Source organism: Erithacus rubecula, assembly GCF_903797595.1.
Source record: "Erithacus rubecula genome assembly, chromosome: 4".
NCBI classification, from domain to species: Eukaryota; Metazoa; Chordata; class Aves; order Passeriformes; family Muscicapidae; genus Erithacus; species Erithacus rubecula.
Genome location: NC_136686.1, coordinates 60,754,342 through 60,777,693, shown reverse-complemented (window position 1 = coordinate 60,777,693; position 23,352 = coordinate 60,754,342). Strand labels below are relative to the sequence as shown.

Sequence of the window (23,352 nt, the reverse complement as noted above, 5' to 3'; positions counted from 1 at the left end):
CTTGATAGTTTTTAGACTTTCTTCGTAGATTTTAATTTAGGAACATTTATCACAAATTTCCTGGTATGATTTAGCATTGAGAAGAACTTGGGAGGCTTTATGTGGCAGCAGGTATTTTAGTGATGACTTCAACTTTATTATAAACTGCACATACACCTAGTTGTGTTAAGATCTAGTTGTGTTAAGATATGTTATGTCTGATTATGAATATTCATATTTGGGCCACAATCTCTGTTTCTTTTCAACAGTCCAACAGCTCAGAGTTGTTGGTCATGGCTAATGTTTTGTTTTGCTTTTCTAAAGCAAATATTACTTGGTCAGGCCCTAATATTCTCTATAGAATGGATGTACAACTTGTACAATATAAACCAGCTATGTAAAGCCCAAAGAAACATATAATTTAGTCCCTGGCCCCTTCATATGTCTTCTCCTTTCTGGGATAGGCTGGTAAATGTGTAATGTGAGACAGAAGGATGTCCCAGATGATGCACTGGTCCAGGTCTCTACCTTACTCAAGAGTCTCTTAGGTCATTCTCTCTGTCATGTCATTTAATATGTGAATAATGAATGTAATTACTTTTTTGGAAGCAATTAGTTAGTTCTGTAAATCCATTTTTGGTCAGGAAGGCCAGTTTTAATGAGGGTTCATTTTGCTTTGGTTCTGCCCTTATATAATAAATCTGATATTCCTGGGAAGAGTGTACACTGTATCTGGAGAATAAGCACAGCAAACCAAGGTCTCTCATTGCTCATCTTTTAGGAACATCAGCTCAGTGGTGACAGGGACATATATTCAGATATATGCAAGAAGACAGCAGGGGAAGAAGGCAGACAGACCCCTGAATTCCACCTTCTCAAAAACCCTACTTTTTTTGGAGTTATTCTTGCAAGGGTGATAGGGGAATCACTGTTTACACAAAAAAACTTGATTTTTACTATCCAATGCCTCTTTGGGGATGGAATATGGACTCAAGCCTTTAGCAACCAAAATATATGAACTCTGATATCAATGATGATTATTCTGCTAAAGTTAAAAATGTAGACTTCCTTCCATGTTTTCATTGAAAAATCCCCCCTCATTTTGAAAGTTTTGTGCTTTTGCTCTGATATACATGTCCAAATGATTTGTGAGTTTCACTGTGTAGGGTGGGAACAGTTAATGTGAAGCCAATTTAAGAGCTCTTCCTTCTTAAGTTTACCCACACCCAGATTTATTCAGCTACTGGAGCTGCATTGCTTATAGTTATTCCAGATTTCTTTGGCTCCACTGGTTCCTTTAAGTCATTGGATTTAGGGTGCAAATAAATGTAATACACAGATTATTCAGGGCAGCTTCAGAAGCTCCATGGTGGCTGGGAGGTGGCCTCTACATCTATCCTCAAAAATTAGAGGTGACTGGGAGGGCAGAGGGTCAGCTGGGTATTGATGGCACTATTTATCAATATTTTGTTTTTTTTTCTGGTGTTTTTGGTCTCCTTTTCTGGTATCAGGGTTTCCTATTAAGGCTACTACTCTTACATATGGCAGGTGCATTATTTTTTCCAAGCATAAATAGGATCAACCTTCTAATCCTGCTATATTTTATATCCATATCTCAGAGCCATCTCCACATACAAATGAACGAGTATCCACCAGTTTTTCAAAGTAAAACTGTAAAATAGCTTTTACTCAAGCAATCAGATTTCTCTGATATACATTATTAATTGCTATTTTTCATTGCATTAGGGTGACACATAGAAATGCCACCTGACAATAATATTATTTTTTGTTGCATTTAACTATGTGCTGGTTCACAGCAAACAGTTCACACAGTATTTTGCTCTGCTGCTAAAGAGATATTACAGAAAATATATCATGGATTCTAAACACAGGTAAATAAAAGCTGAAATTCATTAAAATTCATTCATTCATCTTTAAAAATTATTTACAAATTAATTTACAAAAATCTTTTAAAAATAGTGATGAAATTCTTATTAGTACTTAAAGAACTTTATTTGTTTTGAAACAGCCCAGGTTCCCAATGGCATTGGATGAAGACAGATTTTTTTTTATTAACAATGATTTTTTAACTATCTGCCTCCTCAGAGCTGAAGGCTTTTTATCTCTTGTCAGTAGAAACAAAGAGCAGAAACAGAGGAGCTGGGCAACAGTAGGTAGAGAGAATCTAGACATTATTTTCTTTTCCCCTGAACTGACTCTTCATGCTCTAGAGATATTGGGGAAACATTTTTACTTTTGAATAATAGGTGAAATGGAGTGTGTGAAATGTTCTTCCTAAAAACAAATTCAGTGAACCTAGGGTAGTTTGTAAACACTAAATCTTGTCCCATTCACTGTGTAGAGGATGCATCCTCTTCTTCTAATACAGCATAAGATGATGTTTAGGCTTGTGCAGTTTTTGTTTCTCCTTTGACAATCAGTGCTATACAGATCTTTTGTTTTTTGTTTTTTTTTTTTGTTTTTTTTGGGGTTTTTTTTTTTTTTTGTAGTGTGAATTGCTGTCACAGAAAAAGCAGAATAAAATACTTTAAATTATAAACTCCATCTTCCTTGGCCACTCTGTAGCTGACTGATGATCTGTTACCCATACTCTTGTCTGTTTTGAGTTGAAGTTCATGCTACTTCTTTATCTGTACATTAACCTGTCCTGTTTCAGGCACTGCTGATATTCTCCTTTACATGTGTATAACAAAGGCTGCCTCTGGAATGAGAGGTGTCCCAACATAAATTGATGAAATTAAATTGCAGCATGTCCACTAACTCCCAAATGCTGTGAAGGAGGCAGAACCCTCCTTTTCTCTCTAACACAATTTTCTTGGTTCCTGAAATCAGCTTTTATCTGATCCTAACTGTGGTAGTAAAAATTCCAAGTCGGAAGTGGATCACAGCCAACTCTTCCACTTGTGCACAAGATAAGTATGCCATTAACTATGTCTCCTAAAGTTATTTATCTCATGCAAGCAAATGAGTTCAAAGCCTTCCATTTACTGTTATATGATTGTAGATATCTGCTGTCAGGTCTTCACTGGCTAAAGCTGGGCTCTTAAGAGGGACAGAAGCAGAGTTTGTAGTCCAGTACAGCCCACAAAGATAGATTTTTTTGTAAACTAAAATGGCAGCTGGTAAAAAATGCCCTCTTTCTCTTTTTTTTCTCCTCACTCTCTAGGTATATACAAAGCACAGTATCAACAGCAGCCTTCTCCTATAGAAGTTTGTATCCTGACATTGTGCTTTCCTCCATGAACTCTTGAGAGTTCTCGGAGACACAAGATGGACCAATGTATAGAATACTCACATTGGTTTATAGCATCTCATGGGAGAATTTCTTCACCTCTGTTTTTCCCATCATTAGTCTCTTTCAGACTTTTTTCCCCTTAGAGAATGTACAGGATATAGTACAAATATCAGCTTGATGCCATTACAAACCACAGCCTTCTCCAGAAAGAGCTTCAATTTCTTTTCCCACCTCTTGGTTTCTGAACTTAGCAAGCTAGGTTTTGGGGATTTTTATCAATTCCTTTCTGCATCATCTTCCCTTCTGCTTCTGATGAGATTTCCAACCAGACTCCTCAGTCATGGGTAAATTGCTTCTGCACTGACAAGAGTAAGGCTTCAGCAGTAAATTGTTACTGTGCAGTAAAGGCAAAGGGAGTGGATCCAGAGGTGTTTTTGTGCATTGATGGCAGAGGTATGAGCTCACACATTTTTACCATGAACAAAGCACAGGCTGTGTTCACATAGTCAGATGATGCATAACAACTCACAGTCACACAGCACTGTACCTCAACACTACAGCCTAAGCCTCAAAACATGCAACCTGCTGAGTAGCCTTAAGATGTTCCATATGGCAGAAAAATCCCCTATAAATAACTATCCATGTACTAAGCTACCTGCTCTGCTCCTCAGGCTGTTTTCATACACCCAGAGCTGTTCCTAGGCAGGTAATATTAGTCTCATTAAAGCCTGATGTTCAAAGGAGCTAGCTTTACCCCACTTAGGGTGAAAAAACACTCATAATGGCCTTGAAGGTAACTCCATGCCCTATATCTCTCCACGCCTTGCTTTAACCTCAAATTAGCTTTTGATAGGCCTTTGGTGCTCTAGCTTGCTGAATTATAGAATCATAGAATGGTTTGGGTTGGGAGGGACCTAAAAGATCATCTAGTTCCACCCCACCTGCAGTGGGCAGAGGCCCCTTCCACCAGGTTGATCAAAACACTATCCAACCTTACCTTGAAGGGATCTGAAAACTTCTATGGGAAAGGTGCTACAGTGGCTGACCACTGTCATTGTAAAGAATTTCTTTCTAATATCCTAATATCTAATTACTTAAATCTCCTCTTTCAGTTTAAAGCCTTTCCCCCTTGTCCTATCATCCCACACCCTTGTCACAAGTCCCAGTTTCCTTGTAGCCCTTTCATGCACCAGAAGGCTGCAATAATGTCTCCCTGGAGCCTTCACTTTTCCAGGCTGAACAATGCCAATTCTCCCAGCCTTCCCACACAGGAGAGGTGCTCCATCACCCTAATCATCTTTATGGCCTTCCTCTGAACCTGCCCCAACAAGTCTGTGTCCTTCTTGTGCTGAGGACACCAGAGCTGGGTGCAGCACTCCAGGTGGGGTCTCACAAACCCCACACAAAGAAACTAATGGACTTATGAAGCAAATGAAAAGTTTCCACAGAAGGTCCCAAAAGTCCATAGAGAAATATGTTCCTTGTAATTTCAGATATTGAAAAGGAGACCCTCATTTATCTGCTTGTATACAGAGACCTCATTGGACAGAATTTTAAATACCTTAATTCCCCAAATTTAAAACCACATTTAATGCCTTCCAAGAGGTTTCTAGAAATGGTAGCAAAATTTATGTGGCTCCAAATGTAACATTCTATGAAAAACAGTTTTTAGGATACCTATTATTCCAAATTCATGGTCTTTTAATTTGGTTCAGATGGAGACACTCAGAAATAATACATACTTTTGAAGATGATGGCACATATTGCACAAGAGCAGATGTGTCAAGGGGATATATGTAATACATTTCTCAACTGCCAGCAAGAGGATGTTAATGATGTGATTGTCAGAAACTACATTGTTTTAATGTATCTGCTCAGGGATTTTTACCTGTAGTATGGTAGGTGCAACCATTATAAGTCTAAGCAAGAAAAATGTCTGAAATAACAATTACAGTAACAATAATAGTATCAGTTTAGATATCTTTTTTCCAAACGTTAGAAAAAGACTAGATTTTTTCTAGATCACACACATAAAAAAAGATCTAAAATGTTTTATAACAAATCATTGCAAGACAAAATTGGACTCGAATGTGAAAGGAGGAAATAGCATGCACAGAAACTTGCAAACTATTTCCTAGTTTCCAGACTTGAAAATGGCATAGAAGAGCATGTGGCAATTACAGAACCACTTTTATTGCTTTAAAACAACGCTGTTTAATTGGTTTGATATAAACATTGGAGCATATCTCAACTATGAGCAAAGCAGGGTACTCAATCATGTTACTTTTAATGGAAATAATCTTGAAAATAGATTGCAAAAGGAGCATTTGTCATAATGGCTGGTCTAGCAAATCACACGAGCACAACTAGATGAATAAAGTAATGTGTCCTGCCACTTGTAACTTAATCCTCCAGTGTATTTCATTAGAAGGATCTTAATTTTCATCTGAATGTCTCCGCCTTAACGAGAATGAGTTTGGCTGGAGCCCAGATCAATTTCATGCAATAACAACAGTAACCATCTCAAACTTTGCCTTTCCAGTAATTGAACTATATATGTTAAAAAAAGGAGGAAACACACAAACAAGTGAACAGCTTAATCTCTATCCTAAACCATACTTTGAAACCTTTGTTTCAGGAGTCTTGAAAATGAGATCAGTGAAGAAATACAGCTTATGAGGCAGTGGCTGTTTCAGATACAAAACATTGGAAGAGATTAGTGAAATAACTTTTGCATTTTTCATGCTGATTTCACTGGAGATGTGTTGAAAGCCATAAAGATATGCTTCTTTCTCCAACTCATTTATTTCACATATACAATAATTTGCGGTCAATAAATCTAGGGTGGATTTGCATGGTAAGACATTGGTGTGGCAAGCAGAATGGATAATAACTTTATCCATAATGTGGTTGTGGTATTTTTATAATCAGTTTTGTAATGTGATATTACTGGAGAGTATCATTAACCAGTGTTCAATATGAAACAAAGTTTTCCAAAGCAACACATGCTATGTACTAATTCATGTCATCAGAGATCCATCTTCTGGTCTGTGAGATTCATCTTGTGTGCACATGGCTTTCATGGAGATGATAGCACAGAGAAATTCACTCTAATAGTTCTGTAGCTGGGCACTCCAGATGGATCATTTTACCATAGCAGGACATCTTATCGAGAAGAATTCCTTCACCAGCCAGAGTTCTCTTGATTTTGCAAGATAAAACTTGTGGAAGGGTGGAAACTTCTAAGATCTTTAACAAGAAATAGCAACTTAAAAATAACAATTATAGTAGAAACTATTAACAAAGTATTAGTTTACTTCTTTTACATCTTCATTTGTATGTTTCATGTCTCACAAAAAGCAGAATATTTAAATTTAGGAAGTAACTTCCTTAGAAATATCTGTTAGAGAAGAAAACATGGAAATCCAGTCATTTAAACCAACCAGAGTTTAATATTTGTTAAAAATAATTTACAGTTCAAATCACAGTATAATGGTCTACTTAAACATGAAACTTTGAGATTCTAGAAATCCTGGTCCTGCATCCAGCTGAGTTAGTCAGCAGACTTATGTTTAAGCACAGTCTTCAATTTTCAAGTACTATCAGTTGTCAAAAGGTAAGGTTTTGTTTATGCAGCATCTAATAACCTGCTTCCTTGGATACCTATTTTTCCCAGAGGTCTTTCCTTGAAGTTTGAAGTGCGGTAGAGAAGAAAATTTGGCTCTCCCTGATTCTGGATTGTGCTGTCTGTCCTACTCTTTACAAAATTTCAACACACATGGGCGCAGATCCAGCAAACCATGTGCATAATTTGAAACCCATGAATAACTCCAGTTAAAGCTGCCAAAGATGGTAGGATGAACAGAGAAACCACTGAATTTCAGAGCAAAAATACAGGATGAAACTGTATCCTCAAACATAAGACTGCAAACTCTAGAAGGGTACTCACTCACCACTTGTCAAGAAGAATGTTGCTTTTAAAGTTATTCACATAAATCACTATGGTTTCTGAAATTCATTGAACAATTCATGAGAAATATATTTGCATTTGATTTTCCTTTCCTTAAACTTCTGTTTGTTGCAACTTTTAACTCTTGTGGAAGACTGGATTGAACTACATGCAATGTTTTCTTCTTCAACAAAATCATTAGACTTGTATCACCAAGCATTGGGCACAAAGTGGAAATATTTTTAAAGGTCAAATCATAAAACTGTAAAGTCTAGAGGAATTTATCTCTAGGGAGTTATACCAAATGTACCACTCCCTTGTATGAAAAGTTAATTGATGTCACTTGGTTGAAATTATTATCTCTTGAGACAAAATTTGATACGACGTTATGTAAGATATCAGAGTAAAAGGCATTTTTTGGATCAGATTTTAAGCCCAGCTTGTAGAATCACAATTGGTCATTGTAAAAATGATTATTATATCACAACCAGAGGATTATGATGTCAGGTGGGGAATAAGTGCAGAAGCAGATAAATTCCTAGGAAACAACAGTGATTCTGTTTAAAAACACTGTCTTCAGAAAAAATGACCAGAAGAAAAGAAGTGCAGGGAAATAAGCTGCACAGAAGATCACTTGTTTCCAAATAAGATATTTCATAAGTTTTCCATAAGGTGACAGCTGCTTTTTCAAGCACCACATTCTGCTCTCCATTACATCAGTGTGAATCCAGAGGAATTGCATTTGAATTGTTTTGCTAGGGACTGACATTAGGGTAACTGACAGTAAAATTTGGCTTTAATACATTTTCTCAGAAATAGAACCCATTTATACCCTTCAAAATAGAGAAGGGAGAATTACCACACATCATATGATGTCATGTATGGTTCAACACTTTGGAAGAAAAATGGGAAGAACGATTCATTTGAAGTATGGAGTGTTATCCTTCCAAATTTCACAATTTATTGTGAAAGCCCCTGTTGCTGAAGAACAAAATAGACCTTCTGGGCACAAGGCTCGTCTCCTAACAGTCAGTTCTGCCACCACAATAAAACCTTTAAGGACACTAATTCTAGGCTTAGCACACTTCCCTGTTAGCCACATCACAGAAGTAGTTTCAAGGGTCTTTATCAGCAGCTAAAAGAGTGTGTTTAGAATGAAATTGTCATTGGCAAACTTAAATCTGATATGGAACATTGCTGTAAATGGATAAAGACTGAGTTTTTGCATCACATTTTGCAGTTTCATGTAAAGTAACCTTCCTGGAGTGACAGTGTTTTCCTTAACTTTGCCCTGTGCTGGAGAGGGGGAGGAGGTTTCAGTCACTAAAAGCAAATGACAAGCAGCTTCAGAACCTATATACTCACATGCCAACCTGCTGTCTTCATTTGTATTCAACAGATGCCTCGATTTTTCCCCCTCACTGCCTAGTCTGTGCTGATCAGTATAAACAATGGAATTTTTGTCTTTATGAACATATTTTTGCTCTGTTTCATTTGAAGGTAGGGACAAACATTAAAAAAAAGAAAAGAAAGAAAATATAGAAGAAAAGCAACCTTCATAGACACATATATAATTTTAAAAATTGATAGGTAAAACTTTAGGAAAGATATTTATTAATTTAGCTTTTCATGAAACTAGTACATGATGTAAGATTTAAACAGAAAGAAAAAAACAACAAAAAAAAAAAAACCCAAAACTGAGGGATTAATCTGTGAGATATAATAAAGTGCCAGGGGAGATGAAAATGGCTAATTATGCTAATTATATTCTACTATCAATATAGACTATGTATAGTCTTTTTGTGTATATATAGATATGTAGTGTGCCTATATGAGTCCAGCCTTTTCCATGACTATTTTGGTATAATATAACATATCTTTTAATTAAACTACTTTGTATGCACAGCCAGCTTATTAGTATATATATTTTTTCCTTCCTACTCTGATCACAAGTCACTAAGGTGTTGCTAAGTAGCTAATTATGGTCCAGAATTAAGAATTTCCACTGTTGTGGGAAATATTTATGGGCATAACCAGCATCTTTGCATTTCCCTGTCCTCAGTTACAGGGAACAGGGCAGGCTCTGAGAGAGCAAAAAGATGGTACACAGTGTCAGCAGGTCTCCATTCTGTCTCCAACAAGGTGTCAGGCTGGCTTGGTGCAGCACTCCTCCCCACATCTGGCCATATGTTCCCTTTTCTTTGCACTTTTACACCTCTACCACCACTGTTAGCCCCCAGACACAGGGTGAGATGCTCCAGGGAGTTCTGAGCAGCTTCATATCCTGCCTGGAGAGAAAAGAGGGAAGGAGGACTGCAACTGCTCAGGCTTGGGTGTGGCTACACTTTCTCCAAGACTATGTGTAAAAATCCTCCTTGTTGGGTCAGGGATGTTTGTTTAACTACTTGATGCTCTCTGTACTTAATATCTCTGTGTGCACTTAGAATTGTCACAGTACCAAAGCATTTGAAGTATTTCTAGAATTCCCGAGAAACAGAAACCAAGCTGGATTTCCACTCATTTTCCTAGAGAATTGCTCTAATGGTATATGTATGTGCATGTGTCCAACCCACGTTTGGATTTCCACAAACAAGATTTATGTAACTAACTGGTTCAGCTCCATCATAACTTTGCTTTGGATTTCAACACTTCAGGAAAGAGAGGGAATCTTTCTTTCCAATGCCTATATTTATCTGCCTAAAATATCATGAAGTCTGATGTCAGAAAAGCAAATAGAAAAATAATGTAGTGTAAAGATTTTCTGAAATAGTTACAAATGCAATCTAGAGGAGGGATAAAGTTCCCGTCCCCTGCTGAAATCCCTATTCTCTGGGGATTCAGAGAGAGAAAGAGAGAGTTTAGTTAATGCTTTCTTAGAGCTTGTTTTTCTTTGAATTCCCCTCTCTCCTCTTCTAGCACACATTTGTACATATTGCTGACTCTAAAAGCATTCCCAGAGGTCAAATTATTGAAAGATCAACCAAGTTTTCCTAAGCTATCACAGTTTACTTACCATTCCCAGTTTCCACAGGCTATCTGAGCCGTGATTAAATACCTATCAGTTTTGGAATCAGAAGCCATAAACTGACTTTTTAGCCCCCAGGTTTGTGTGATATTGTTTGATCTTCCATAGACAATTTGCACCCACACACTCTGTTCAACAAAATCTGACTTACAATTCATCTATGAAATAAAGCATCCTCATTAAAAAGCTTTCCAGTCTAGAAAGTCAAATAGGAAATATATATGAAAATGACAGTTGGTGGTTACGTTCTAGTTGGGTTTGAATCTTTGTCATATACTAATGAACCACTCAGCACAAGAATTAAAAAATAAAAAAATAGAAGAAAGTTCCAGAAAAGAATGATGATCATAGCAGATGCTGCACATGCTTTCAGTTTGTGTTTTGCTGCAATTCACCTGGACTGTTTAAAAGGCTGTGATGAATGGGTGGCACAAAAGATAATGTGGTGTCCTTCAAGCCTTTGACAGTTGGCACTAAACCTAACTAAGCAAAATCACATAAGGCCAAAAGGTTGGCCATGATGGATCCCAGATACAATAGAACTGGGAATTTTCTGTATACAGAGTGATAAGGAGGGACTTTCAGGGTTGACAGGAATGACTTGCATACTATGACAAATGAAGAGGTAAGGATGTGGCTGTTGGTATAGTACACAAGAAATGCAGGATCGATTTCTTGTCACGTTAGCGTCTTAGTGTACAGCTTTGAGGAAATCCCTTGGGATCAGACCTTGAAAGGTATACAGGAGCCTAAAGATGCAAATCAGAACATGAGATGACTTTCAAACACAAGCAGAAAATCTTAACCTGATTTATGTCTTATTTTTCTGATCATAGTGGTTTGTTGAGTTTTCTGCAGGAAAATATTTTATGTATTGTTAGGTGTTCCAATTTGGGAAAAAAAAAGTGTGATAAAAGCCAAAACTGGATTTGAAGGCCAAAGTAGCTGAATGTGTAATGCATTTGTGTATAACACACAAAGCTGTCTCTAGAGCCAGTAGTGGAGAAAAGGACAGAACTGGTTTATAATCTATCTTTTCAGAGGTCTACCAGCAATTATATCTGTTGGGATAGAGGAGCAAATGATTCTCCAGCTGGACATTTGGGAGGAGACCTTCCGGTTTGATTAGACTTCCCCCAACAAGCTGCTGTTTCTTTGCTTTTCCCTTTCTCTTTTCCCTTCCCCTTGATTTTTCTTGAATTGGCTTTTTTCTGAAAGGTTAGAACATCAAATATTTCTTTGCCTTTCCCTCATCTCCTGTAAAAAAAACATATGTCCAGTATTTCCTCAGAGAAGACCGAACAGCCAATAAACATAAGCAATTAAAGGGACAGAAGTCTCTGTGCTTAGAAGTTAAAAGACTTGGAAATTTTGTTCAATTTGCATGAGTACCCTGGAGTTAATCCACTGAAAACAGAAGCTACTGACCCATACCAGGAACTGGGGGAAATAAACTTTTTGTAACTCTTATTAAAGTCACATGCCTGGCACTGAGCTGTTAAGGTGGGATCTTACCATGTCTCTGGATATCACAGGTGCTGTACATCTGTGTCTGAGATGAACATCAGGCAGCAGAGACCAAGGGAATAGAAATTATTTGTTTAAGTTTGAAGAGCAATTTGAAAATGTTGCTGTTCAGACAGGCATGTAACCTGTCTACAGAACAGGATGCAAAGAAAATTTTTGAAGAATTTAATGAGGTGTTTAATAGACCTGAATGCATTGTGAATAAAACACATCATACTGATACAGATCCCATTATGCTGCCAAAAGTACTAGCATCACACAGAGTACAGTCTCATTAGTCCTGAGAAATGAAGGAAAAGTTGATTGTGACAAGATGGTAAGATGCAGTGTTATTGAGAGAACACAGACACTGACTGGTGTGGTTAGCAACCCAATCACATTCAATAATAAGAAATGTTAAGGATTTATATAGATCGAGGAGATTTGAATAAGGCTACTAAATGCAACATAGCCCAAGGGAGAGCTGGGAAAAGACATGTCTAGACTTCCAAAAGCAAGACTATTTCCAGATCTAAATGCAAGTCTGTGATTTTGGCAACCCCAGTCTGACAAAATTTTAAACTCTACAACTGCACATCTCTTTTTGCTGATGCATTTTTAAATAACTTTGCTCTGTGATTGCTTCAGAACTTAAAAAGTGTCACTGAACAGAATTAAGTGCTCAAGCTAATGTGATAATCATCAACACGGTAAAAATCATAGCTGATATCCAGTTCAGCAGGTCTGCCTATCAGAAGCATTTTTCTTCCCTGTATAGGCCTTTTACAGGATTCTGCCTTTTTGGCTTTTTTTCTTCCATGAGAAAAAGAGAACAACTGTGTCAGCTTTTTTGTAAAGCAAAATGCTTTATGTCAAATAGATTCCAGGTTTAGATTCCTGTCTTACATAGGCAAAGGACTTGAACTTCAGAGGCAGAGCTTCATGACATGTTTCCTTCAGGAGAGAGGCCAACATCCAAAGTTCTTCTGCATTGTTGCTTTTCTCTAGTGCCACTTGATGATTCTTTTTACTCCATTAGCAGGTGCATGCATTGCAACTGTGTGAAAAACAACCCCTTCCATATGCCCAAAAGGATAATTTTTAAACATTCTTGTTCACCATGTTTCTAGTATGTTCCCACATAAGTTTGTAGTGTCCCACACAAGAGAGTTGCAGCCTGTGACATAAGGGTAATATGTAGTAGATGATGTCTGGATATTCCTACAGGAGATTTCGCTTCTGAAGTCATTAGGTTTTGACATTGCATTCTGGATCTCTCATACATGAAAAATGCACTTAAAATTGTTTTCTAGACTAAGTCTCCTTTTTGAGCAATAAGGATTCAGTTATTTGAAAGCATTTTCAGAGTACCATTATATATACAACTGGAGAATTTCAAAGGGACCCTTTGCAGAACTGCAAACATTCTGCTTATCAAGCAATTCACCTGCTATAGACAAAAATAGCAGGGAGTGTATGAGTTAAGATTTCACATTTCCTGCATGAGTGTGTTCTCTAAGGAGGTTTTTTAGCAATCAGATGCAGTATGAAAAGTTTTGGGGTTTTTTTCTCTGATTTTTGCCAGGAATTGCACACTTGACCCAAGAAGTCCTTGTCTGAAAGATTACTGGATTAGTACCAAGTGCCAAAACCGGATTCTGGTAATTCCTGCATAGTTTTGAGAAGGACCTGATCACATCCATATAAACAAGTAATGACTCACCCAAAACACAGGAAACAATCCTGAAAACAGAAGTACATTACTAAAGCACACTAACGACTTTCTTAGAGCAGTTAAGCTTTCAATAAGCATAAAAATCACAGCAAGCAGCAAGGTTTGAAGTAATCATGAGTCAAGTAATACTATTTCTGAGTAATGAGAAGCACCAAATGATGCCAACTTTTAAGTGATTGTTAGAGTAATTCTGCATGGATGGTCAACAGTGAAAGCCCAGAACCATCCAAATATAACTTTTTGTGAGATCTATGTGAAGTTGCTGCACATATTGGAAGGTGGCATAAAAAGCCTCTGAATCATAATGCAACACAGCACGAGAGCAGAAATGTTAAACAGAGCCCACAAGGGCCTATCTGGGGTTTGAAACATAAAACACTATATAGAATGTCTTATAAATACCATTACAGAATATAAAATCTGCAACAAATATGGAAAAAGATGCAGAAGAACTGTTATTCCTTTTGAACTTGATTCCCAATAATGGAAAAATTCATTAAGCTAATAACTGTGGTCTTCATTTCTTCAGGGCATAAGGGTATTTGAAGAACTGAGAAAGTTTGGATTTTACTTTTTTGCCTCTCTCTACATTTACTAGCTTTAAAAACACCAAAGAAAAAAGGTGAATAGATGGTTATTTGAGAGTGAGTTGTTGCCCACCCTAAATTCCCAGAGTTGACGTTTCTGGCACTGGCTGTAAGAGCGTTGGCCAAATCATTCCTTCCAAGCAGAGCCCAGTTTTGCCTTGGCAGAAGCACCATATGGCAATGGATGCCTTTGAGATATAAAGCCTCTTCAAGCACCACTGAAGTGCTGCCATTGCCCCTCTCCTTATAAGGGGGTGTAGCATATGCTCTCCTGATTAGCTGATTAGCACTACTTAGAGCTAAACAGCACAAGGATCAAGTTTTACCCTTCTCTATGTCTTTGGACTGCCATATCCCACAGAGGAAGGCAAAAAGTGAGTGGTCTCCCACATGAAGGTTGCAAATGTCTCTCTCATCTCTCCTTAAATAACAATGTATTCTATTTCTCAGATGCAATCTTGGATAACTTAGTATTTATTGTACCTAATCCACACATTTTTCTGGGGAAAATATATATTGACTGGGGGTGTGGTTTGTTTATTTGATTGATGTAAAATAGTCTGGAGTGTTACACTTTCATTCCACATGAGAAAGATAGGTTCTTAGCTTTGTGCTATCTTCTCCTTGCAAGAAAAAAAAAAAAGAAGAAAAAAAGAAGTAGCTGTGCCTTCTTTATGCAACTAGAAGTAAATTGAGTGTAACCACATCATTGTAAAATGATGTGCTTTATAAAGTCCTGAATATGGTGCATCTTTTGTGTTTTGTTTCTAATTGTTTGCTCAACACAAAAGGATAATTCATTAGGCCAATTCTCCAAATAATCTCAAAGTGACATGAATTCCTTTGCAGAGTGAATGTCTGTAGCAAGTAATCCATGGAAAACAGACAGGCGTCTCTTGTCATTTTGGAGCTCTAATCCACTGCCTGGAGCATGAAAATGCTCAGGATAACAAGTGTGGGAATGACTAAAATCAACATTATTTTTTTATTTTCTTTTCTTAACAATGCTGCTGATCAATAGAATTGCTGAATCTGGCAGATACAATGCCACAGGATTAATGAATTAAGCTCAGGAAGCAGAAGAATTTGTTGAAAAGGAGAGGGGAAAAAGCCCCTTCTTTTCCACTGGTGTGTGAATATCAAGCAATGAAAGCAGCAATGACAGAATTTTAGCCCTTGTTTCACCATAGTACCAAGTCTTGCTCTGCACGAGTCTTTACATTTTAATTAGAACCATACTGACACCCGCTTTTTCAACTATGAACTTCACTTCTAAATTGAAAACTATTTCCTAAATGCTGGTTTAGCAGCTAGGTCTGAACACAGAAGAGAGATGCTGTGTTTGTGTAATTCAGCGTGTAGTGTGGTCACCATCAGTGGGACTAGATAACTTTTTTAAACCACAGTAAAAGTGGTAAAAAGAAGGAAGAGATTCTCACTGAAATGCCAAAGACTGGCACCATAAAGCACTTTCATACTCTGGAATACCACAGAATGGAATACAGAGGGGTCATCACACTTCTTTGATGATGCCAATGTTTTACAAAGGTCCATTGCCAGTGTTTCTGTCAATACTGCATTAGGAATGTAACATGGGGTACATATCTGTGTAAGACACCACATTCCAAAACACACACTACATTGATATTCAGCACAGCATGGGTATTTTAATAAGCCATCACTCACTAGGAGGGGTTTGTTAAGCTATGTGGGAGGGGAGAGCTTGAGTTTGCTTATGTTTGTATTTACACTTCCTTAAAGACCTCTGGGGATTTTGTGTGTCCTTTTGTTTAAACAAACAAACAATAACAAAAAAAAAAAAATCTTTATTTAGTTTCATTGCACTAACATATATTACAGTAATCACACAGTACTAGAAACTGGAAGGTTTGGAACATTTTCAACTTATAAGAACACTTCAGAGAATACTCCTGTGTAATTTATGAGCCCCTACAGACCTGTCCATGTCTTGAACTGATTGTTGAAGTGGGCTTTACTAGGAATTTCTTTCCCTGAATTGGAGTAGTGCTGGAGGTGGAGAAGGAGGGAGGGTTAGAGCAACCTTCCCTAACAAGGCTTTAAAAGCTTCAGTGGTAAAGTTATGCTGATGGGAGACTTTGTTACTTGTTCTTAACTGGAAGCAAACCGAAGAGGATTACGCTACGGGCAGGAGCTGTTATTTAAGTGGGTGGCAACGTCGTGGGCTGTGTTGTGCTGTTGTTGTTTTTAAAGTGGGACGTGCATCTTTTTATTAGAACTGTTAAATGGGTTTAAAAAAAAACAAACCAAAAAAATCCCGAACAACCAACCAAACAATCCCCAAAAGACCCAAACCAAGCAAAACCAAACCCAACAACCTGGACAATGACATGAAACAGCTGGTGAAATGAAATGTCTAGTTCCGTGCCTTCCCCAAGCGCGCGGCGGAGCGGAGGTTTCTGTTCTCTCATCTCTGCCGCGACGTGTTTCTTCTTTCTTTTTTATTTATTTATTTATTTTTTTTAGCTCCTTGCATGTGCTGTGACAGCCGGGGAAGGAGGGGGGGTCGCTCCCATTGTCAGGCGCTCCGGAGCGCGGGCAGCGCCGCTGCGCGCCGTGCGCTGTGCCCCGCGGAGCGCGGAGCGCGGGGCCGCCCCCGCCCCCGGACCCGCCCGCCGCGGGCGCGGAGCGAGCGAGCGGCGCTGGGAGCGCGGGGCCCGCCCCAGCCCGGCCCGGCCCGGCCCGGCCCCTGCCCCCGGCCCGCCGCCGCCGCCGCCCGCAGCATGCCGCCCCCCCGCCGCACGCCGCTCCCGCCCGGGGGCTGCCTCCCTTTCCGGCCCGCGGCGTGTGCGTGACAGGGGCTCCGAGTTGCCCCGGCGGCGGCGGCGGCGAGCGGGGGGCCGGGGCGGCGCGGCGGCGGCGGCGGGGCGCGGAGCGGAGCGGAGCCCACCCCCATCACCTGTTACCTCCGCTCCCCAGGTTGCCTGAAGTTCCCCGGCGGCGCCCGGCAGGACGGGGAGCGCCACGGCTGCGGCTGGCGGGGACCCTACAGTGGCTGCTGCAGCATGGGCTGGCTCAGGGGGATTGCCTTGCTTTCCTTGGGAGTATTACTAGCGGGAAGAGTCAACTGCCAGCATGTGAAGAATAATGTGCCAAGGCTCAAATTATCGTATAAAGGTAAGCCTGTTGTTCTCTCTTATTCTCGGTTTTCCTGCGAACCTCTTTTCTCCTTGCCCCGTCGCTCCCTCCCTCCTCACCTTTCTCGCTGCTTTTCCTCATCTTCCAAAGGGGAAATTGACATTAGGAGAAATTTCTGAAAACATTTACTTATAAAAACCCCTCCGTGCTGCGGTCGGTACCAGGCAGTTTAAACCCAGACAAAGAAGAGTTAGTTGCGATTGCAGAGGAGGACTCCGGATCGTGCTGATCCCTGCTAGAGCATTTTCAGTCTTGTGCTATTTCACCGGACTTTACTCTTCAAAGCGGTGAAGAGTCGCGTTTGGCCACCCAGCTCACCTCCCCCGTGCTGGGCATGCGGTGCTGCCACAATTCCAGATCTGCTTTAAACATCATGGAATGGGAAAAGATTTATATATATATATTTTAAAATTTATTTTTTATTTTAGGCATGAAGTGGTTAATTTTCAAGTCATGAATATTCAGTTCGTACAAATCTGACAATCAGATGCCTAACATAAGCAGTCGATGGTGGGTTTGCCAAGAAACTATAAGCTGAAAGGAACAGATCAGTCCAGAAAAGGAGGAGAGGACTGCTAGGCACCAGAATATGCTGCCTATGGATGTTTAATGCAGTGCGATTTATTTGAAACAGGGTTGTTTTCGGTGTAGTCTGATGTGTGTCATTAGAGATCACAGGGAAGGTGTAACTGAAGAAAGAGAGCTGTGAGATTACGTGTATGTTTGAAATTGTGTAATGCCACTCACACTGCAGTTGTCAGTAATTAACTTTTGTATAATAGTGCCAGTATTAAAGGAGAACAGTGAAGTAGACAGGCTCTCCTCTTTATCAGCATAGTTCCACTCTAAGTACATTTTCAGAAGAATTCATCAAATCTGGAGAATGTACAACTGGGAAAGAAGTTTAAAATGTTAAGAGCTGTAGAGTGTTTTTTTCTCCAACGGAGAGCTATACACCTAGGTACATACACATCTCTCTGAAGAGCTGCCTCCTCATAATTCTCAGATTATTGATGGCTGAGAGAAAGAACTGCAGCTACGGTTCTGAAAGGAGAGAGGAAAAATAACACAATGCTTCTACAGAGGGAAAAAGAGAACATGTGTGTGCATGCCTGGTCATAGATGTCAATCTCAGTTTACAGCATAGTGTCAATACATCTCTTGCCAGCAGAAATACGTTTTCCTTTTTTTCATCTTTCTCATGCTGCAAATGAGAGGGGGGGGAAAGTCCTCTCTGATACAGGGCAGGCGTCATTTTCACACTCCAGATGAAATAAAGAATTAAGCACCTGCAAAACTTGGATGCTCTCTGTGAAATAAATGCATGTGCTGGGTTTTCTTAAAGAACACATATGTGCATATTTGTGTGTATTTAAACTTGAAAATATATGAATGAAAAGAACAGTTTGAGGGGTTCAGAGTCTGTTAATGAGAAAAAAATTGTATTTAACACAAAAAAAGATTATTTTAAGTAATAGAATCTAAAGACAGCTTTTACAGTAACTACATGTCATGTCAAAAAACTCATTAAAAAACTCTTAATTGCTTCCAAACTTCTACAATCATACTGAAACTCAGATTAGTATACAGAAGCATAAATGCTATAAAAATATCCTGTAAAGGGGTTTAATGGCTAATTAATTATTGTATATTTCTTCCCCCCTTCTAAAGTTTATCTGTGGCTCAAGTCTGCTACCCCTGCTCATGTTGGCTAAATGCACTGAAACTAATTTCAAAGAGTTGCCAAATGTGACTGATGGTGATTTTTCTTTTTTCTTGTCTCTTTTTTCTCTTTTTTTTTTTTTCCCCCACCCTGCTGGTACTGTATCTGTGGACCCTTTAAAAAATATTTTGCTACTCTGCCGACTGGTTGTTTTCCAGTTTTGCTCTTGCTGGGATAAAGAATCTCATTTTCATTTTTTAAAATATCAGATATCAAATTTTGCTATATGGTCAGTTCTATATGGGCAAAACAGGAAACTGAGCTGAACATCAAAACTGCTTTATACTTTGTGGATCATTGTGCAACAAAAATGGTTTCAAATGGTGAGCAACCCTGTTTCCTATCTAGGGAAGACAATAAATGTGCACTTAATCCAAAGCGAGTTGAAGTCTGAAGACTTAGAGGAATTCACACTGTAGCCTTTGATTCAGATATTTGACTTCAAGCATGTGTAACTCTAAAAATCAGATCAGACTGCTCACATGCTGAATGCTAAGTGCTGGTGTAAATGCTTGGCCAGGTCAATAGGAGAGTGCTGCTGCACTGATCCCAGGTATGGGGATATCATTATTAGTCAGAGAAGACTAAGTCTTGTCAGCTGGTGCTTTTCCAGACAAATTTTGCTTCCAGCACAGTACTCAGTGCACAGATCAGTGTTAACACCTTGCGTAGGAACATCCTTAAACGCTGTGGGTATTGAAAACACATCTTTTAGGCACTGACAGAATACCTCACATGCTAATACTTACCTCTCTGGATATTCTTCACCGCCATGTGACTGCGTGATACCAAGTGATTCATCTCTATTTAAACTGCTTGCAAGTAGAGAAAGAAGCTACTCAGTTAACTACCCATTCCTCATCTCCATGAAGAGATGTGGTTGAGTAAAATCAACTTACAATACTGAAAGAACCCCTCAAACATGCAGGGCTACAAGAATGACCCAGGTGACTTCATTTTTCTGTGACCATCATTGTGCTTGCTTTTAAGATGTGTACTTCTTATCTCAACAAATACCTTGGAGCTAATTGTCAGTGCTTTATTTCAAAAGAAAATCAAGGACGTATTTTAACTTCTTGTTTGTCTCAACTAATTAGATGTCAAACATGGTTAAAAAGCTCAGGCATTTGCTTTAAAAGTTAGCAAAATGAGTCATGAAGGGTTAAATCCCTGCCAACCTTGATTTCCTATGGTCATTTGCTTTCAAAGGCCTAATATAAGCTGTGCCATTTCCCCAGTTGCTGGACAGAAGTTTTGGTGAACTGCTGTTCTTACTTCCTCTTAACTTCTTGCTGTTCGATCTTGCAGAAGATTAGAAGTGTCCTACAGGGCATGGTATGGATAGGAAATGGCAAAGAAAGTGTATAAATGCATGTGTTAAGGCCACATCTGTGATCTCAAAAGGTTCTTTCTGTTTATTATGAAACAGAGTTCTGGTTGTTTGGTTTACATCACCTTGATTCTGCTGGCATATTAAAGAAAGGAAATTTCAGGAGAGCAGTAGGGAAATCCTTGTCCACCTGAAATCTCTGGTGAAGCTCCTGTTCAGTGACTTCTGGGTTTTGCTCTGTACTTGATGAAGTTTCCAAGAATTTTCATGTTTGTACATGAATCAGAAAAGTTTTGCTCAGGTGATACTCATCTCCTTATTTCAGTCAAAACAAATTAATATGGTTAAAAGCCTGATCCAAAGTTCATTGAAGTCATTAAGTATTGGGGCATAGCCTGAATGTGGCAAAACCAGCCATAAAACTGAAAGCTCAGTTGAGCCCTTCGACCACTGAGCTCCTCTTTTTGTGTCCTTCAAAAACTTTGAGTCCTTATTGTAGAGTAACAAGAAATGTCATTGTTGATATATCAAAAGTAAAAGAATCTTCCCTTGAAGAGTGTTGGGGTGTTTGTTCTTGCCTTTTTTTTGTTTGTTTGTTTTTGTTGTGTTTTTTCTAATCTCACTGACTTCAGTTCTGATGTTGGTTGTAAGTCTCTATATTGTGTCACCAGGTCACAGATTCTGTTCAGGAAACTCCTATGGAACACAGAGTTCTCAGAAAGATGGTGATCAAGTTGAGTGTGCAAAGTTTAAAACAATAAATATAGCCTTAACTCCAGATGGATTTCTTGTATCGTTTATTGTTTTGTATTTTCTTTTGCTGTCCTCTGTATGAGAAGGTAACAGTGCAAACAGAGATGGAACCAGCTAAAGTATCCTTTAAATAAAAACAAATAAGCCAAATGAAAGTTTCTATTAGCAATTCCTTGATTTGCAGATTTTTTTCATAAAGCAACCCTGATTTTTGCCTCCACATGAATAAATCCTGTCAACCCAACTTTCTCAAATCCATCTGTCACGTCTTATTTGTCTATTGAAAATTACTAAATGCTGTAAGTATGTTTTGCAAGAGTACATGTGTGGTTCTCCTTTGTTATTGTTGCTCAATTGGATACATATTACTTGAGAAAAAGTAAGTGGAAAAGCATTGCACACAGATTTAGCTCTATTACTCCCTGGCTTCAATTCAAGCCATATTAAAAGTAAGTGTCTTGTTTAAAGTTGCAGTGATAGTGACAACTACTCCATCCTTGATGTGCAGTTGATTTACAATTTTATAGCATGGATTTTTATCCAGATGAAATCCTGGCCCTAGTGAAAGCAATGGCAAAACTTCTGTCTGTTTCAATCTGTCCCACATGGGGTGATGAGGGAGGAATGGCACCACACTGAATTACCTGCATGTACACTTATGTACATATGATACCTGGCTTGTAGTTGTTCACCCAGTCTGGTTGTAGTTGATGACCTGCTGGTGGGTTTGATTGTGGTTTTTCCTTTCCTTCAAACTTTATAACTCACAATTCAATACCTCTGCAAATATTGGGAAAGCAGGACAAAGTGGGAGAAGGAAATGGAGAGAGAAATATTGGCGAGGGAGCCTGTTTCTCTTGAGCTGGGACCAATATTGGAGTTTGTCTCATGTTTCAAGGTATCTGCTTTAAAAACTTTGCTTAAATTATCTTGTAAGAGTACTGTCTGGGGGCAGAGCCTCTCTGACATGCCTGAAAGGGAGAGAACAGCCCTGACTTAAGAAGAAGACTGTGAAGGAAGGTAAACAAGGGTCATTTACATCTCTACCTTCTACCATTTGTGACAAAATTTCTGCATGGCTCCAGAGCTCTCAGATCTCACAGTTCAGTCAGTGCAGGAGGCTGCAGGACAATGAAGGTACCAGATGCATCCACAGCCACGTGAGCTTTATATTTTTATTTTATTTTATTTTTCCCCAAAATAGTGAGTCTTTCAGGGAAGATCTGTGTGTTGGTCTTTCTGTCACTAGTTGATTGGGGTCTTCCTAAGACCTGAGCACCCTCAGGGAGATGGTAGTACTGTCCTGCCTGGCTCTGACAGCTCACAGGCTGACAGGAGGGAGAAGCTGATGAAGGAAGTGCCTAAGCTCAGATCTTGCCTATATAGGGAAATTTTCAGCTAGCTAATTAGGTCCTGAGACAGGCAGTGTAATTGGAACAAGGAGGGTGAAAACCTAGCCCAACATTCTCATTTTGAATTTCCAACTTTACCATTTAATTCCAGTGGAAAAAGTGGTTTCTGAATTACAGAGCCTCCCTTTTCTGAGGTGCTGGAGTTCTCTATAATTATTTTTTACTGTATGGTTTGCAAATGACTGAATTATTCATGGCAGGTGCTGTATTGACAGCCATGGAAACTCTACTCTTTTGCTGCAGACAAGGTGTGCAGCACTTACTTTTAGTATTTGTAACAGCATCTTTAAAACTCTAACCTAGTGGGGAATTTAAATATCCATAGTTACACTGAGCTCAGTGAATCTTCTGATATGTGAAATCTGCCTTAAAATTTACTTCTGTGCTTGAAGTTTTTGATCAGGACTGAGATACCTATCTTATTTGCTTAGGCTTTGTTCAGGTGAATGCTTATTCCATAACATTTAGCGAAGCAGTATTTAAAATAGGAAATCTGGTCATATCAGGTTGTTACAGTGTAAAAGGGTTAGTTTTTATAATTTCTCATGCATGCGACTCTGTATGCACAGAAAGCATTTCCATGGGGTTCTCACCTGAAAAGAAACTATGAAATGATTTGTAGTTTTGACTCTTTTTTTTCTTGGAAGTGTTTTCCAGTTTTAATTTAATGCATCGCTATACTGTGATCCTTTTAATATGGCTTTGGTTTGCTTAATCACTGATTCTGCATATGGCCTTTAATGCCCCCACAGCTGCTGCTAGAGAATCTTCTTTATTTACTTCCTCTGGCCCACAGACTTTTCCCTCATGTGCATACCTGGAGCACTGCAATGGAAGTGCCTGCAATACAAAGCTGTTCCAGTATTTTCAACATTTTCTTCATCAGCTGGAGCCTGAGTTGACCCCAGTTCAATCTGAAG

The 23,352-nt window shown here is 39.0% G+C and overlaps 1 protein-coding gene across 1 annotated transcript in view; it reads left to right on the top strand.

The window, feature by feature from the left end:
* Positions 1–16,739: 16,739 nt before the first annotated feature.
* Positions 16,740–23,352, top strand: part of SEMA3A (semaphorin 3A) — a gene marked incomplete at its 3' end in the record, with an annotated part of 138,941 nt that continues 132,328 nt past the window's right edge. The window contains exon 1 of the mRNA XM_079304479.1: positions 16,740–17,193. Within this exon, the coding sequence (XP_079160605.1) occupies positions 17,082–17,193 (112 nt within the window). The 5' untranslated portion in view covers positions 16,740–17,081. The remainder of the gene's footprint in view (positions 17,194–23,352) is intronic.